Below are 18,404 nucleotides of genomic sequence, written 5' to 3' on the forward strand. Positions count from 1 at the left end.
CCTTATAGACGAGCAAAAGTTGAAAATACTCAGTCCTACCAAACCAGCCTTACCACAAATCCTCAAGGAACTTTTCTAGGAGAAAGAGAAAAAGGGCTTAAGTAGAAACAGGAAAATTACAAAATGAAAAGGCTCATTTTTGAGGGCAAATCTATAATAAAGGGAGGAAATTATTCATACCCAAATCTAGTAGGGAAGTAAAAAACAAAGTAGTAAAGTCATTTATGACCCCAATAAGCACTGACAGGATACACAAAACACTTGAAAGCAATTGGGTGTAAAACGTGATAACAAAAACAGTATTCATGAGGAAGGAGAATACAGATGCACTTTTTTAAAAAATGAATTTGAAGTTTAGAGATGAACAATCATATGTATAAAACAATCATAGATATAAAGCAGCAACCACAATGGTAAAAAAGTGAAAGCATCTCCTGTAATATCCGGAGCAAGGCAAGGACATCCCCGTTCATCACTTCTATTAAACATAGTTTGGGGAGTCCTCGCCAAACCACTCAGAGAAAAATAGAAAGTGATCCAAATTGGAAAAGATAGTAATATAATTGATATGCCTTCCATTGTGTACTGTCTTCCTTTGTGGGCTAGTTTCTGTCTTAATGGCAAAATGGACATACTTTGTGCCAGATTTTATATCCACACACCATGATGTTCAGAGGGAGAAATACTATCATTTTGTGGTGTCTTTTCAAATAAAGGATATGTATTTCCCAGAAACTTCCAGAGAATCACCTTTCTTGTGTCATTGGCCCCAAATAAGTCACCTATTTTTCACGTAGCAGACCTCTGTTATTCAGTCATGGCAAGCTTGGGGTAAGTGGTGCAGAAAATTTTTGTGCCCTTAGAAAAGGGACACTAAATCAATGCAAGTCTGAAAACTAAAAAGATCCCTTGAGGTAGACAGTGAATATAGGTTTTACAGCATCCCTATTATTTCAGAGCTTCTCAAAATATGTAATGTCCAGATTACTTTTGGCTTATAAAAAAAATCTGTGACCATAAACATTCCTGTTTATTTGGATTATATCTATCCACTTTTACCATATTAGAAACAAAAATCTAGAAAATGATTCTTATTAATTAATTGAAAAATAAATCTAATAGGCCTGGCATGTATTCACTTGGATAATTATATTAAAACTTACTGCAGTAAACACTTATTGAATGGCAAATATGTTAAGCTTGTTATTAAGTATTGGTGATATGAAATCAATTATATCATGCTTGATATTCACAGGTAGTAGATAGGCCTTTATTTTACTATTCACAGTTATAATTCACTATGTTTTTTTTTTTAATGTTGCTCCTATCTGTGCACTCTTCTCCTTTTAGGGTATTTGCCAGGATCATTTCTCATCTAATACATGATTTGTTGAAGTTAATCTCCTTGCTTCAGGACTTTCAATCAATTGCAAGGTCAGGTTTCTGAAATGTACAGTATCATTACTCAGTTCCTGGAACTTTAGTGTCTGATGGTTCTGTGAAAATTTTGATTTTTTAGGGTGTCATTTAAGACACTTAGTTACCTGACTAGGTTCTCCTCTTTTCCCCACATTCACCACCAGCTCTCAGCAAAAGTTTCATCAAGTTTCTGGCTCTGTCCCTACGTTCACTTCCCTCATACCTATTCCCAGGGCTGCACTTATTTCTGTACATGTTGACTTCAGTCATAACCATTCCTGTTTTCCAAGTATCATTTATTCCTTTTTTGAAGGTGCATTTTACTTCTGATGCTACTTAATCCCCCAGGCTACAAGAATCTCCTTTTTCTGAACTCCTAAGTATATGGTTCAAAAAGGCAGAATTGATTCAAATTCTAGTTGATTTTCATAAACCTAATTAATTTGGAAAGCCTCTCAATATTACAAGGCATGAGATTTTTACTGAGGAAAATCATGAAAATTCATATCTGATAAATTGGTACCTAATGAGTACATATATGAAGTGTAGCTTAGCAAGCACCAAGCAGAGGCCAGGTTCTGAGTAAAATATGTTTTTCTTTCATATTTGTACATGTAAGCATCAATAAATATCATATAGATATTTAAATTTTTTCTCTTTTCTTCCTCATTCATGCCTGATCAGAACCTCCAGCTTTTTGTTAGTGCTACACATATATGAATACTTTATGTTGAGGAGTTCCCATTGAGTCCAACTCATAACCATGAGGATGCAAGCCCAATCCCTGGCCTCTCTCAGTGGGTTAAGGATCTGGCATTGCCATGAACTCTGGTGTAGGTCAAAGATGCAATTCGGATCCTGGCTTGCTGGGTTGTGGCATAGGCTGACAACTGCAGCTCTGATTTGACTCCTAGCCTGTTATATCCCTATGCCACATGCATGGCTCCAAAAAAGCAAAAACAAATTTATGTTGCAACTAGCTTGGGTTGTGGTGTTCTTAATAACAAGCAGGAAAAGTAAATAATAGCAGAGAGAAAAAGTTTTACTAAAGTATATATTCAGGAATTGTTCCATCATATGTAATGGTCAACCATACAAAATACATGAAGATATCAAATCTATAGTGATGTCAGTATAAGGAGCATCATTTTCAAGTACAGATTTATAAATCTCCAATATGCAGATCCTGGAATTCAGAGAACTTGAAAGAAAATTGATGTAGTCTAAAGAGGAAAGTGTTGTTGATTAAAGAATATATATTCTGGTGATTTCATATTCAAACAATCTTCGAATAACTTAAAATTGAGAATCAAATCAAAATATATAGTTTACTTCTGTCAGATGTTGTCAGTGAAGACGGGACCAATATTTGAGAATTTGGGACATGGGGCATTTTGTAAGTTTACAACTTGGGATTCCAGAAATTTGCCAAAAATATAAAAAGGAGGTGACCTTTATATATAATGATTTATTTCCTAGCATTTGCTGAATTTGTTGAACATTGCAATGTATTATACTCTGAAACATAGCTATGAAATATAACTAATTACAATTGTAACCACAGGATAGTTATTTAGCTCACTGCTGATGAAACCTGGTAGCCTAGATTTTGGAATGTCATTTACATTTGGTCACTTGATTGATACACCATCATGTTTTAGTAATTGAATATTATATATGAGCCCATTTTCCACCTTGTCAGTACTCTTGATTGTGAAAAAAGTTTAATCAGATTGAAATAAGTTACCCAAATGATGTAGTATTTGTTTCATAATGTTATGAAATCTTCAAAACTTTTTTGGTAACATTTATTACTTCCTTATTTCTTAGGCTATAAATAAAAGGGTTTAGTAAAGGAATCACGAGAGTATAAAAAATAGCAACAAGTATATCTTTATCTTCTTCATTACCTGAATTTGTCCGAACATACGTGAAGATAAGTGAACCGTAGAATATGGAGACAGAGAGAAAGTGGGATGCACAAGTAGATAAGGCTTTGCCTTTGCCCTTGTTGGATTTCATTGTGAAAATAGTGAAAAGGATGAATAGGTAAGAGATTACTACCAAGGTAATAGTGAAGATTAAAACTGACCCAGCAAAGATAAATAACATCAATTGATTGATATAAGGGTCAACACAGGAGAGTCTGAATAATGGAAGAACATCACAATAAAAGTGATTAATTTGATTAAACCTACAGAAAGTTAACCTAAAGAGAAACCCTGTATGAATCATGGGATGCATGTTTCCAGCTATGTAGGCGCCTGTGGTCATTTGAAGGCAGAGTTTGTTGGACATCCTGGTGTGGTACTGCAGTGGGTTGCAGATGGCCACATAGCGATCAAAGGCCATTGCTGCCATGAGAAAGCAGTCTGCAGTTTCAGCAAGGCAGAGAAAATAAAATTGTGCCATGCATTCATAGAGGGAAATGATTCTGTCCTTGGAAAAGAAGTTCTGTAGCAACTTGGGGGTGATGGCACTGGAACAGCAGGAATCCATCAGAGCGAGGTTGCCCAGAAAGATGTACATTGGTGTGTGAAGACGAGACTCAGCAAATATCAGTGCCACAAGACCAAGGTTTCCCACCATGGTGATCAGGTAGATGATAAGGAACACCAGAAACAGAATGGTCCTCAGCTCTGGGTGATTACTAAATCCTATGAGGATAAATTCAGTTGTCAAGGAGTGGTTATCCTCAGTCATATTGAACTTCTCATTGACTTGACACTTGTTGAGAAGAAAGTTTTGAAATTAGTGTTTGTATAATTTTCCTTTCAAAATTTTCTTTTTATGAGGAGCGGAATTCTTCTTTCAGCTTCTTCATTTACTCTGGCTGCAGGAACACACACCTATAGGGGACATTCATTTCTGTTCAGTGTAAGCCTTTAAGATCTTGACTGAGAAAAACAGGATTCCCATAAAAAATGTTGGAAATTCTAGGGAGGATGCTTAAAGTGGAAAAACTTGTTCTTGTGAATTTTTAGAGAATAATATACAGATCTATGTTACCCATATTTGGTTCAGTATTCCCAAGTAATATGTGTAAATTTTTTTACTAGAGTATCTTAGATAAATGTCAAATCACTTTTCAGGTGTATATATGTAAGTATATGTCTTTCTGTGTTTGTATATATGTGTATATATATGTATATGTATACTTATACATTTTTAATTGAGAAAAATTTAATTTTTATATATTCTCAAGAGTGAATGTTTTAATAGCATAAAGAGATATGTTGATTTTCTGTCTTAGGAATTGCATGGAAATAACTAAGGATACAGAAATTTATTGTGAAATGCCAAGAAAATAAATACCCATAGGTTATCACTTCTTTGATTTCTTTTCTCAGTGTCATGTTAAATACATTATTCTTTTTGAATATGCTCAAATATCTAAGTCCTTCCATCTTTATGTAAAGCATCATTTTTATATAATGTTACTTAATAAAGTAGACTTGGTGCCTGGAAATATCAAGAGTATCTTATATACCCTTCACTATCTAGAATCAGTTCTGTATCCTCTAGCATTGCTTTTGTTTCATATGTGCATGCACATTTTCCTTTTTATAGTACTGGCATTTTGAAGGTTTCTGTGACTTATACTTCTAAGAACAGAAGTACATTACTATAGGAAAAAAATTCATGGTTGATTCCAATCCTACCTCTTCTCCAGTGACCTGAGATGAGTGAATTTGTTTTCAGTATTCCACCAGGAATCCTGTAATGAACTATTTGTCATCTGCAAAATGACAATTATGAAGAAGAGTTTACAAAGGACATTATTCAAAATCCATTGTTTAAAAATCTGTACATCTTTCATCTACAGGAATTACCTTACTTAATATTATACCATTTCCAGAAACAATTATGTAAGATTTTCTGAAGTATGTAACAGCACATAAAAGGCTAATAAATGTAAGCCATGCTTTTATACTTTAGTTTTCTAACACTTTGAAATAGAAGAGCAGAAATCCTTTAAATCTTAATATTATTTGTGAGAAAAAAAATTTGTTTCCTTTTCAAAGTCTACATTCTTTGTATTAGTGATCTACAAAATATTCAATTGTCTAATTACATAAATTCTTTGGTCAAAATGGTTTATATCAATTACAAATTACAAGCTCTGACAAGTGTTATTTTTTGTTTTAAAATATTAAACATAGGGCACTTTCTTATTTAGCTAAGATAAAAATAACTTTCTATATGCATGCCCAAATTATCTAACAGAATTATATTCTGTCCTTACCTGTATGATTTGAAGTTCTACCTTTGAATCAGAGGTCAGCATGAGTTGCAATAATTTTTTTCATCCTTGTTTCCCATAGTCTTGTGTTTTTGAGTAGCCAGAATGATACATAAATTGTTGAACTCTAACAAGGAAAATGCTTATTAATTCAGAAAAATAAATACTAATTGATGATAATATTAACAGTAAAGGTAAACTAGAATATTCCTCTTACCTAGATTTCACGGAGAGGTGTTTTGTAACATCGACTTTTCTTTATGGTGTTAAGTCAATGAGAATTTCAGAATATAAGCCTTGGTCTCTAAGCATTTAGGATTAAAAGACTATGTCAGTTCAGTGCCAATAAATATTTTCCTTACAATGCAAACTTAAATTTTCCATCAAATGCTAAAGGGATTTCCTCATAATGACTTCACTTTATTTCTATGGGGAGATTTGGTAACTATGCCATACACAACCTGATGTTAATTAAAGATGACCCATGGGGAGCTCCTGTTGTAGCTCAGGGGGTTAAAAATTGACATAGTGTCTGTGATGATGTGGGTTCAGTCCCTGGCCTTGCTCATTGGGTTAAGTATCTGGCATTGCCTCTGGCTGCAGTGTAAGTGGCCGAAGCAGGTCAGATCCAGTGTTTCTGTTGCTGTGGCATAGGCTGGCAGGCAGAACTCTGATTCAGCCTCTATCCTGGGAACTTCCATATGCTGTAGATATGGCCCTAAATAGGAAAAAAAAAAGTGAACTGTGAAAAGATGAGATTAGTAAAAGATCTTCATTAAAATCACTAGGACAATTTGAAGTCGTCTTGCATATTCTTATGTAACTGACCTCGTTTTTAAAATAATTTTCATTCTTTGTGTAAAACGTAAAAGGAGAAGAAGAGTCAGGTGAGTATTACCTCCTTCTGGAGGATTTAATATGTTTATCAGATTTAAATTTTTTTTTTGTTGTTGTTGTTGTGCTATCTCTTGGGCCACTCCCGCGGCATATGGAGGTTCCCAGGCTAGGGGTCGAATCGGAGCTGTAGCCACCGGCCTATGCCAGAGCCACAGCAACGCGGGATCCTAGCCACGTCTGCAACCTACACCACAGCTCACGGCAACGCCGGATCGTTAATCCACTGAGAAAGGGCAGGGACCGAACCCGCAACGTCATGGTTCCTAGTCAGATTCGTTAACCACTGCGCCCCGACAGGAACTCCAGATTTAAATTTTTTATGAAAGATGTTTGAATTTGGTAAGGGTACTAAAAGATATAGAAGTTTCTGGTGGTGGGATCCAGATGGTGAAGGAATAACACATGTGCATTCATTCACCTTCTCCCACAAGCACATCAGAAAACATCTACATATAGTAAAATTCTCACAGGACATCTACTGAATCCTGGCTGAAGACCTTAAACCTCAAAAAGGGGTAAGAAACCTGCCACATAACTGGGTGGAGAAAAGGAAGAGAGAGGGGGAGAGAAAGAGAGAAATGAATACCACCTCTGAGTGGGAGCTGATAGAGGAAAGGACCCCACACCCTGGGAAACCTCCTGATGAACAGATCAGCCAAACTGAGGGCCCTCAAAGCCTCAATGAAAATCCTGACAGCTGGACTGAGGAGGGCAAAGCAGAGAGAGAGAGCCACCCAAACTATTGGTACCACCTCCCAAGACACCACAGCCTGTTCCACACAGTAGGGACTGGGTGCTGAGACATAAGCTCTGGAGGTCTGTTATGGAGAGAGGACTAGGGTTGGCTGCATGGAGTCAGAATGTGGAGCTGGGGAGCTGTGCACCATGGGCTAGGGTGCAGAGCACCATAGCTGAGGGAACCCAGAAGGAGGTCTGGGCCCACAGGAGTAGCAAGGCCTCATTGTTGGGGAGGTCAAGGGGCGGAGTGGCAGACGACCAGAGGAATATCTTTCTTTGTGTGTGCATGGACTCTTGAATGTTGTATCTTTGAGCAGTGGGGCCCCTTTCGTGTGGGCTGAGGGTAGCAGTGGTTCCTTAATGGGCTAAGCATCATGGGACACTTGTGTGGTCTTCAGGTGTTGGGGGCAAACTCAGTCATCTCAGACTTCAGAGGTGGTAATGGGCCACAACCACTAGGGGTTCATCAACAGGTAACCCCAACTCCCCAGTCTCCTCATGAGTCAGCACAATGGTGGACACTGCAACTCAGTACCACCCATTGTTGCTCCCAGGTCCCTGGTAATGAGCATGCCCTGATGCTGCCACTGCCGCATGCTCTAGGTGCCACCATATTCCTGAGGGTCACTGTCACCTCCAAGATCCCTTCAACTAGGAGAATCCTGCACCACCTTCCTGTAGGTCCTTGCGACTTACAGGGGCCCACCAATGAGGCACTGGCTACTAGCGCTTCCCGTTTCCTCCAACTCCCTGGAAGGATGCACAGCACCCTAAAAATAAAGAGTAAGAACTCACAGAATCCTCATGGGCTCTAGTACATATAAATAGCCTTCCAGAATACATTAGTGGTTTTTCCGTATACTCACAGAATAAGAAAAAGATAAGTGAAATGAAGACACTCAGCAACCATTCCCAGTTAAAAGACAGAAGAATTCACCTGAAGGAGAAAACATGAAACAGACCTCTGCAGCCTATAAGAACGAAGTTCAAAAAGGAGATGGTGAAAATACTGAAGGAAATAAGAACAAATATGAAGGAATTAAAAGAAGATGTGAATGGTAATGCAGATGACTTTGAAACGGAACTTGAAAATACAATGAGGAGCCTAGAAAAATTAGTTTCTTCATTTTCTGAGATGCAAGCTGATTAAAAGGCACTGAAGAGCAGAAGGATTAATGCAGAGGAACAAATTAGTGACTTGGAAGATAGAATAATGAAAATCACCCAGTCAGGACAGTGGGCAGAAAACCAAACGACAAAACATGAAAGCAGGTTTAGAGACCTATGGGATAATATGAAGTGGGCCAATCTAGGATATTAGGGGTTCAAGAAGCAGAGGAAAAGAAAAGGGGACTGAAAATATGTTTGAAGAAATCATGGCTCAAAACTTTCCAAATCAAATGGTAACTGATCTCTAGATACAGGAAGCACAGAGGTCCTCAACCAAGAGGAACCCAAACAGGCTCACAACAAGACATATTATACTAAAAATGGCAGAAGTTAAATAAAGGATTGTGAAGTCAGAAAGGGTAAAACAAAGACTTAATTATAAGAGAACCTCCATAAGGTTTTCAGTTGATTTTCTACAGAAACACTATAGGCCGGAAGAGAGTATCATGATATATTCAGATATCTAAAAGGAAACACCTGCAGCCTGGAATACTCTATCCAGCAAGACTATCATTTAAATTAGAAGGAAAAAATAAGAATTTCTTCAGGAAACAAAAACTAAAAGAATACTGCAATACTAAACCCGTTCTAAAAGAAATAGTGAAAGGAGTCCTCTACATAAAAAATGAAAGAAGAAATAGGATGGAAGACATCAAAATTGGAAATTAATCACCAAATAAGCCAGTATACAGAACTCAAAGAAAAAAAATGATTTTTAAAGAGACATGAATGCAAGAAACAGCAAAAAGAATATACATGAAAATATTAAAAACAGGGACATCAAAATTAGAAAACGTGGGGAAGGAATGTAAGAACATATAGATTCTACTTTTAGAATGTATGTCTTTGAGCCTATATGACTGTCAGGTTAAAGCAAGCAAATACAGGAAGGGCTTCACCTATGTGAAAAAGTGGGTAACTGCAAATCAAAATCAAAAATACATTTAGAAAAATGAAAAAGAGGGCACAAGCATAGAATAAAGGAAATCATCCAACCAAAACAAAAAAGGAACACGGAGAAAATGTAGAAAAAAACTGGAAATCAAGGTTTAAAGGGCAATAAATACATATTTCTCAATAAGTACCTTAAATGTCAGTGCAATGGGTGCTCCAATCAGTAGGCCAAGAGTGACAGACTGGATGAAAAATAAGAGAAAAATAAGAGCCTACAATATGCTGCCTATAAGGAACTCACCTTAGGGCAAAGGTCAAAATATATATTGCAAGTTAGGGGATGAAAAAAAAAACATTTCTTGTGAATGGGAAATACAGGAAAGGCTGAGTCTCAATCCTTATATCAGACAAAATAGATTTTAAAATGAAGGCCATAAAGAAAGACAAAGAAGGACACTGTTTAATGATAAAAAGATCAAGAAGGGGTTATTACACTTGTCAATATATATGTCCCTAATATAGGAACACCCAAATATATACACCAAATTATGAACAGATGTAAAAGGAGAAATTGACAGGAATACAGTAATAGTAGATTTTAACACCCCAGTCACATCAATGGACAGATCCTCTAGACAGAATATCAATAACGCAATAGCAATCCTAAATGACCCAATAGAAAAATTAGACTTAATTGATATTCTCATTACATTACATCCAAAAAGCAGAATATACATCCATGGAATATTCTCAAACATTGCCACATAATGGGGCACAAAACTAACCTCATCACATTTAAGAGTATAGAAATTATTTCAGTTATCTTATCTGACCACAGTGGCGTGAAACTAGTAACCACCAGAAACAAAATGGAAAAAAAAAAAAACCTGACTATATGGAGACTAAAAAACCTGTTACTACAAAACCAATGGGTCAACAAGTAAATCAAAGGAAAATTAAAAAAACATCCTTAAGACAAATGATAATGAAAACATAACCATTCAAAATTGTTAGAATTCTATGAAAGCATTTCTTAGAAGGACATTCACAGCGATACATGACTTCCTCAGAAAAGAAAAAAAATCTGAAATCAACAACTTTCCCTACCACCTGAAAGAATTAGTCAAAGAAGAACCAACAAAACCTGAAGCCAGCACAAGGAAAGAAATCATAAATTTTGGGGAGGAAACCAATAAAATAGACTGTCAAAAAATAGAAAAAAAATCAATAAAACAAGGAACTGATTTTTTGAAAGGGTAAAGAAAATTGGCAGACCTCTGCACTGACTCAACTAGAAGAGGAGAGGATGAAATCAGATAAATAAAGTAAGAAATGAAGAAGGTGACATATCAATGGATAGTGCAGAAGTATAATATATATATATATATATATATATATATATATGTGTGTGTGTATAAGAATATTATGAATGATTATATGCCAACGAATTTGACCACCTGGAGAAATGGACAAGTTTTCAGAGACATACAGCCTGCCGAAACTAACTCATGAAGAAATAGATCAAATGAACAGTCCAATCAGTACAAATGAAATTAAATATGTAATAAAAACACTCCATACAAATGGAATTCCAAGACTAGATAGCTTCACAGGATAATTCTACCAAACATGCAAGGAAAAAGTCATACCCATTCTTCTTCAAATTTTCCAAAAATTTGAAGAAGAATAGGAACACTTCCAAAATCATTCTATGAAGTCACAATCACGCTGATGTCAAAACCAGACAAAGATTACCAAAAAAGAAAATTATAGGCCAATATCTTTAAATGAATAGAGATATAAAAATTCTCAACAAAATTTTAGCCAACCAAATCCAAAAACATATAATAAAGATTATACACAACAACCAAGTGGGGTTCATTCCAAATTCACAAGAATGGTTCAATATATGCAAATCAAACAACACACACCACATTAACAATAGAAATGTCAAAACCCACATCATCATCTCAAGAGATGGAAAAAAACCATTTAACAAAATCCAGCATCCATTCATGATAAAAATTCCTACTATAGTTTGTGTACCGGGAACACAACATAACATCATAAAAGTCATTTCTGACAAACCCACAGGCAGTACAGCACTCAGTGGAGAAAAGCTGAAAGGCTTGCAGTTAAAATCTGGAAGAAGTTGTCTTTTTGTTTTCTTTTTGGTTTCCTTTGCTGTGCAAAAGCTTTTTAGTTTGATTAGGTCCCATGGGTTTATTTTTGCTCTAATTTCTATTGCTTTGGGAGACTGACCTGAGAAAATATTCACGAGGTTGATGTCAGAGAGTGTTTTGCCTATGTTTTCTTCTAGGAGTTTGATGGTGTCCTGTCGTATATTTAAGTCTTTCAGCCATTTGGAGTTTATTTTTGTGCATGGTGTGAGGGTGTGTTCTAGTTTCATTGCTTTGCATGCAGCTGTCCAGGTTTCCCAGCAATGCTTGCTGAATAGACTTTCTTTTTCCCATTTTATGTTCTTGCCTCCCTTGTCAAAGATTAATTGACCAGAGGTGTCAGGGTTTATTTCTGGGTTCTCTATTCTGTTCCATTGGTCTGTCTGTCTGTTTTGGTACCAGTACCACACTGTTTTGATGACTGTGGCTTTGTAGTATTTCTTGAAGTCTGGGAGAGTTATGCCTCCTGCTTGGTTTTTGTTTCTCAGGATTGCTTTGGCAATTCTGGGTCTTTTGTTGTTCCATATAAATGTTTGGATTGTTTGTTCTAGTTCTGTGAAAAATGTCATGGGTAATTTGATAGGGATTGCATTGAGTCTGTAGATTGCTTTGGGTAGCATGGACATTTTTACAATATTGATTTTCCCAATCCAGGAACATGGAATATCTTTCCATTTCTTTACATCTTCTTTGATTTCTTTGATTAAAAGACAACTTACAGAATGGGAGAAAATAGTTTCAAATGATGCAACTGACAAGGGCTTAATCTCTAGAATACATAAACAACTTATACAACCCAACAGCAAAAAAACCAATCAATCAATGGAAAAATGGGCAAAAGACCTGAATAGACACTTCTCCAAAGAAGATATACAGATGGCCAACAAACACATGAAAAAATGCTCAACATCGCTGATTATAAGAGAAATGCAAATCAAACTACCATGACATACCACCTCACACCAATCAGAATGGCCATACTTAAGAAGTCCACAAATGACAAGTGCTGCAGGGGTTGTGGAGAAAAGAGAACCCTCCTGCACTGTTGGTGGGAATGTCAACTGGTACAGCCACTATGGAGAACAGTTTGGAGATACCTTAGAAATCTATACATAGAACTTCCATATGACCCCACAATCCCACTCTTGGGCATCTATCCGGACAAAACTCTACTTAAAAGAGACACGTGCACCCGCATGTTCATTGCAGCACTATTCACAATAGCCAGGACATGGAAACAACCCAAATGTCCATCGACAGATGATTGGATTCGGAAGAGGTGGTATATATACACCATGGAATACTACTCAGCCATAAAAAAGAATGACATAATGCCATTTGCAGCAACATGGATGGAACTAGAGAATCTCATACTGAGTGAAATGAGCCAGAAAGACAAAGACAAATACCATATGATATCACTTATAACTGGAATCTAATATCCAGCACAAATGAACATCTCCTCAGAAAAGAAAATTATGGACTTGGAGAAGAGACTTGTGGCTGCCTGATGGGAGGGGGATGGAGTGGGAGGGATCGGGAGCTTGGGCTTATCAGACACAACTTAGAATAGATGTCCAAGGAGATCCTTCTGAGTAGCATTGAGAAATTTGTCTAGATACTCATGTTGCAACAGAAGAAAGGGTGGGGGAAAAAGTGTAATTGTAATGTATACATCTAAGGATAACCTGACCCCCTTGCTGTACAGTGGGAAAAAAAAAAATCTGGAAGAAGGCACGGATGCCCACTGCCACAACATTTATTCCACATAGTGTTAGAAATCATATCCACAACAATCAGACAAAATAAATAAAAGGTATCAAAGTTGGAAGAGAAGATTTAGAATTGTCACTCTATGCAGATGGCATGATACTATATGTAGAAAAGCTTAAGGACTCTGACAAAAACTATTCAAACGGATGAAAGAATCCAGCTAAGTCTCAGAATCCAAGATTAACATTCAGAAATTAGTTGTATTTATGTATACTGACGAATATTAGAGAAGGAATACAAAAATAACAAAACCTTTTCACATTGCACCCTTAAAAAATAAATACCTAGGAATAAACCTGTCCAAGGACTTATATGCTTAGAAACTATAAAACATTAATCAAGTAATTAAAGAGGATTCAAAGAAATGGAAAGATATCCCATGCTCCTGGATCAGAAGAATTAATGTCATTAAAATGGGCATACTACACAAAGCAATCTACAGATTCAATGCAATCCTTATCAAATAACCCATGCTATTTTTCACAGAACTGGAACAAACCATCCAAAATTTTATATGGAATGATAAAAGACACAGAATTGCCAAACCAATACTGAGCAAACAAACACCAAGTGGGAGGAAAAACTCCGCCAGACTTTAGACAATATTACAAAGCTACCGCAATCAAGACAGTGTGGTACTGGTACAACAATGGACATGCAGGCCAATGGAACAGAATAGAGAACCCACAAATAAACCCAGATAGCTATGTTCACTGAATCTTCAGCAAAGGAGGCAAGAGTATAAAATGGGAGAAAGTCTCATCAGCAAGTGCTGCTGGCAAAACTGGACAGTTTCCTGTATCATCAATGACACTGGAGCACACCCTCATTCCATGCCCAAAAAGAAACTCAAAATGGCATAAAGATTTTAGTATGAGTCAAGACACCATGAAACACCTAGAAAGCAACATAGCAAAGCACTCTCTGACCTCAACCGTACAAGTGCTTTCTTAGGTCTGTCTCCCAAAGCAATAGAAATGGAAACAAAACTAATCCAATGGTACCTAATCAAACTTAAAAGCTTTTGCCCAGAAAAGGAGACCATTAAAAAAACAACAACCTACTGAATGGTAGAAAATAGTTTCATATGATGCAACTGACAGGACTTAATCTGGAAAATATACAAACAATTCATACAAAGCAACAGCAAATAAATAAACAACTATATTGAAAATTGGCAGAAGACTTGAGTAGACATTTTTCAAAAGACATAACACTTTAGCAACAAGCCCAGAAGAAAAAGCTCATAATCACTATTAGAGAAATGCAAATCAAAACTACAGTGAGGGACCTCATCACATCTGTCAGATTGACCATCATTAACAAGTCTACAAATAACGAATGTCAGAGAGGGTGTGGAGAAGAGGGAAGTCACCTAAACTGTTGTTGGGAATGAAAATTGTTACAGCCACTATGGAGAATAGTATGGAGGTACCTCAAATGAGTAAATATGGAATTACCATATGATCCAGCATTCCTCTCCTGGGCATATATCCAGACAAAATTTTCATTGAAATGGATGTGTGCATCCCTATGTTCATTGCATGTCTATTCACAGTAACCCAGATATGGAACCTACCTAAATGTCCAACAACAGATGAATGGTAAGAAGATGCAGTGTGTATACACAGTGGACTGCTACACAGCCATATAAAGAACAAAATGCCATTTGCAGCAACATGGTTAGAACAACAGATTCTCATACCAAGGGAAGTAAATCTGAAAAAGAAACACAAATAATATGTTATATCACTTCTATCTGGAATGTAATATACAGCACAAAAGTAATCCATATACAGAAAGGAAGCAAACGCATGGATATGGAGAAAAGACTCATGGTTGCCAAAGGGGAGGAGGAAGGAGAGGGATGGACTGGGAGTTTGTGGTGGTTGGTGCAAACTATTGCGTTTTGAGTCAATAAGCAATGAGATCCACCTGTATAGCACAGGGAACTATATCTAACTACTCCCAATGGAACATGATGGAGGACAATGTGAAAAAATGTATATATGTGTATAACTGAGTCACTTTGTTTTACAACATAAATTGACAGAATATTGTAAACCAATTATAATTTAAATAACTAAAAAGGAATAAAAGATTCAGCCAGGATATCAACTTCTTAACTTGAGTTGAATTTGGGACCAGGTACTACAAAACCGTTTTTGGAAACCTGGTATTATCATTTAGCCCCACATATGAATTATTGAGACTGTTCTTACTTTTAAGTCTATACCAGGTGACTTTGTTCTTAACATCCTGATTTCCCCCATTTATTATAGTAATTACCCTCCAACATGGTTTATTTATTTCTCAGGACCTCTGTATTCAGTCACTCCCTCCCACAATGATGATTTGCTTAAGAGGGAAGACATGTCTCTGTTATTTTCATTCCTGTATTTCCAGCACTTGAATAATATGGAGCATTTTGTAGTGCTCAACAAACACTTGTCCAATGAATGAAAAAAGATTATACTCTCTTGCTCAAGTATTTGACATGATCCAAGATTTGTTTTCAAACAAACTGTTTTTCCTCATTTTGTCATTCCAGATGCTGCACAGTCTGTATCTTACCTCTCCTTGTTGCTTTCTGCCTCTCCCCTCAGGGCACATGGCCATGTGCATCCCTTCCCTGCTCCTTTGAGGACTTGCTTCATCAATTGGTTCATGTTTCTTCATCTCCCTGTCTTTCAGTGAGTCCTGCTTATCTTTGATCTCCAACCATATCTTCCTGAGGACTTTCTTAGGTCCTTTAAATGAAGTCGATTTTCCTTTTCCTGATCTCCATGGTAATTACCTTTTATAATGCTTTTACAACTTACCAAATGTGAATTGTGTATGTCTTGATTGTAAAAGTCTTAGCATAATACCGTTAAGTCAGCAATCATGTTGTACCTATTTTGGGCTTCTGAAAACAAACTGAGCTCAATTCTTTCTACAGGCTGCATTGATTTTTAAATATTTCAGTTCTACGGAAATTAATCAAATGTTTACAATATACAGGGTGTTGTGAGAGACAATGTGTAGAATGTGGACACGATATGGAGTTCTTGGGTTTTAGAAATGTCTCCTGACATGAAGCTCTTGATCTAGTATGGAGAAAGTCACTTGTATTGCTAGCTCACAGGCAATTCAGGCTCTGATGTAGAAAAAAGTGTACATATTCTGTATGAAAATATGGCAAAGGAAGTCAATAATGTTGTGGAGGAAAAAAAGGAAAGTTTTCTCCTTGAAAGTATCATTTCAGGTGAACCTTTCAGGATTTGGAGGATTATAATATGTGAAGCACATGAGGAAAAGAAGGGACAGAGTGCAAGCTTGTGATAAAATCCTGGAAGCTTGAAATAGTGAGACCGAATTAAAAAGTGGGTAGTAAATTAGGTTAGGTGAAGTTTACTCATATATAATGTTAGAAAAACTTGGAGGTAATACAGAGCGATTGTCAAACTGCTTGTAAATTGTGCTATTTGATTCCTTTCCTGCCAACTCACTGGACCTTCTCTCAATAAGATCATAAGGAGTGAAAAAGTCCAACACCCAAGTTCATCTAATCATCTTAAAACCTCCAGCTGGAGGGTTTTATGTGATTGAAAATCTTCACCTCTGGTTCTGGGGTAACAGTCACTGCTTCTGTCTTTCTGAACTGTTCCTTCTCAGACTTTTCTGCTGCGTTGTGTTTCTCTCTTTGCCTTAAAATCCTTGTGTTCCCCTAGGTTCTGTGCTTGACCACCCTCTTCTTTCACTCTAGAGTTTCCCCCGGATTTTCCTATCTACTTAGATATTTCAACTATATTCCATCTTCTGGTGTCTTCACTAAATGAGAGTTCCAGACCATTTCTGGTAAATATTCATCAGGAAAATCATTGGGAACATGTTTTAAAGATGTATATTTTTACCCAGGAATATAGTTAAATGTACCACTATTCCAAAATGTTATATATATTATAAAATATGGGAATAGACATTAAGAATGACTTAATAATGAAATGGAATTAACATTTTAATTTATGTACTCATGCTATAAATTTTTGTTCCTGGTAACACGATTATTAATTAAATAATAATAATTCTCTTGTGTTCAGAAAGAGAAATGTGGTGGTGTATGTTACATGATTCAGATCTTAGCTTAGTGCTGTGTTACAGCATTTTCAAAACTTGTTTGTATTTATTTATTTATTTATTTTTCTTTTTTGTGCTTTCTTTTTCTGTTCCCCAATAGAATTTTTTCTCTACTGTACAGCATAGTGACCCAGTTACACATACATGTATACATTCTTTTTTCTCCCATTAGCATGCTCTGTCAGAAGTGATTAGACATACTTCTCAGTTCTACACAGCAGGATCCATTCCAAAAGCAGTGCTTTGCATCCCTTAACCTTAAGCTCCCAATCCACCCCACTTGCTCCCTCTCCCTCTGAAGTTATTTCTAAATATTTCTTAATGTCTGACACAGTTGAAAAAATCTAATCACACAGATATAGAGAAGCCAAATGGAGAAGAATGCAAATTTTTATGGGGTTGCAAAACAGGAAACGTGTCTCAAGCACATCCGAGTTGTGGAATAAACATAGGTTTTGTTTGTTTTTGAACGTCTAAATTGAGTATTTTTTAATCTTTCCATCACCTGCTGCAATCTGGTATTTATCTGATGTCCAAGACCTATCCTAAATGGGGAAAAATATGTATGTTTCAAGTAATGAACTACCTGTTTGAACATTGTTCACATTCTGGTTACTGGCACAGAGAAATCCAGCTATGAATACAGTGATCAACAGCAGTGATTGACACAAAAAATATCTTCGTATTTCTACATATTCCCTCTTTTAACACAGAGAAATGACCTTTTGTAGGGTGAAGAGGAGGTTCTGCAAGACTATTGATATGATTCTCTATATGTTAATTTTCCCCCTAATAAATCATATATTCCTAATAGGCAGGGGTGATCAGGTATCTTTTCATTCCCATCTGGGACATATGGTAGGACCTCAAACTGTGATTGGTTCTTGGATCTGTATATCAGGTATTTTTTATTTATGTAAATATGTATGCAAGTATTTATTTTGCATTGTAGTATATTTGATTTACAATGT

At 36.4% G+C, this 18,404-nt stretch overlaps 1 protein-coding gene across 1 annotated transcript; it reads right to left on the minus strand.

The window, feature by feature from the left end:
* Positions 1-3,195: 3,195 nt before the first annotated feature.
* LOC102167475 (olfactory receptor 5K3-like) lies at positions 3,196-4,122 on the minus strand. Its single transcript, XM_021082344.1, has one exon. It carries the CDS (start codon positions 4,120-4,122, stop codon positions 3,196-3,198), a length of 927 nt encoding a protein of 308 aa, XP_020938003.1.
* Between the last annotated feature and the right edge of the window lie 14,282 nt (positions 4,123-18,404).

Source organism: Sus scrofa, unplaced genomic scaffold (assembly GCF_000003025.6).
Source record: "Sus scrofa isolate TJ Tabasco breed Duroc unplaced genomic scaffold, Sscrofa11.1 Contig698, whole genome shotgun sequence".
In the NCBI taxonomy this organism is placed as follows: Eukaryota; Metazoa; Chordata; class Mammalia; order Artiodactyla; family Suidae; genus Sus; species Sus scrofa.

Coding starts and splice junctions, on each gene's coding strand:
- LOC102167475 (XM_021082344.1), bottom strand. CDS start 4,122: ATGACTGAGGATAACCACTCCTTGACAACTGAATTTATCCTCATAGGA.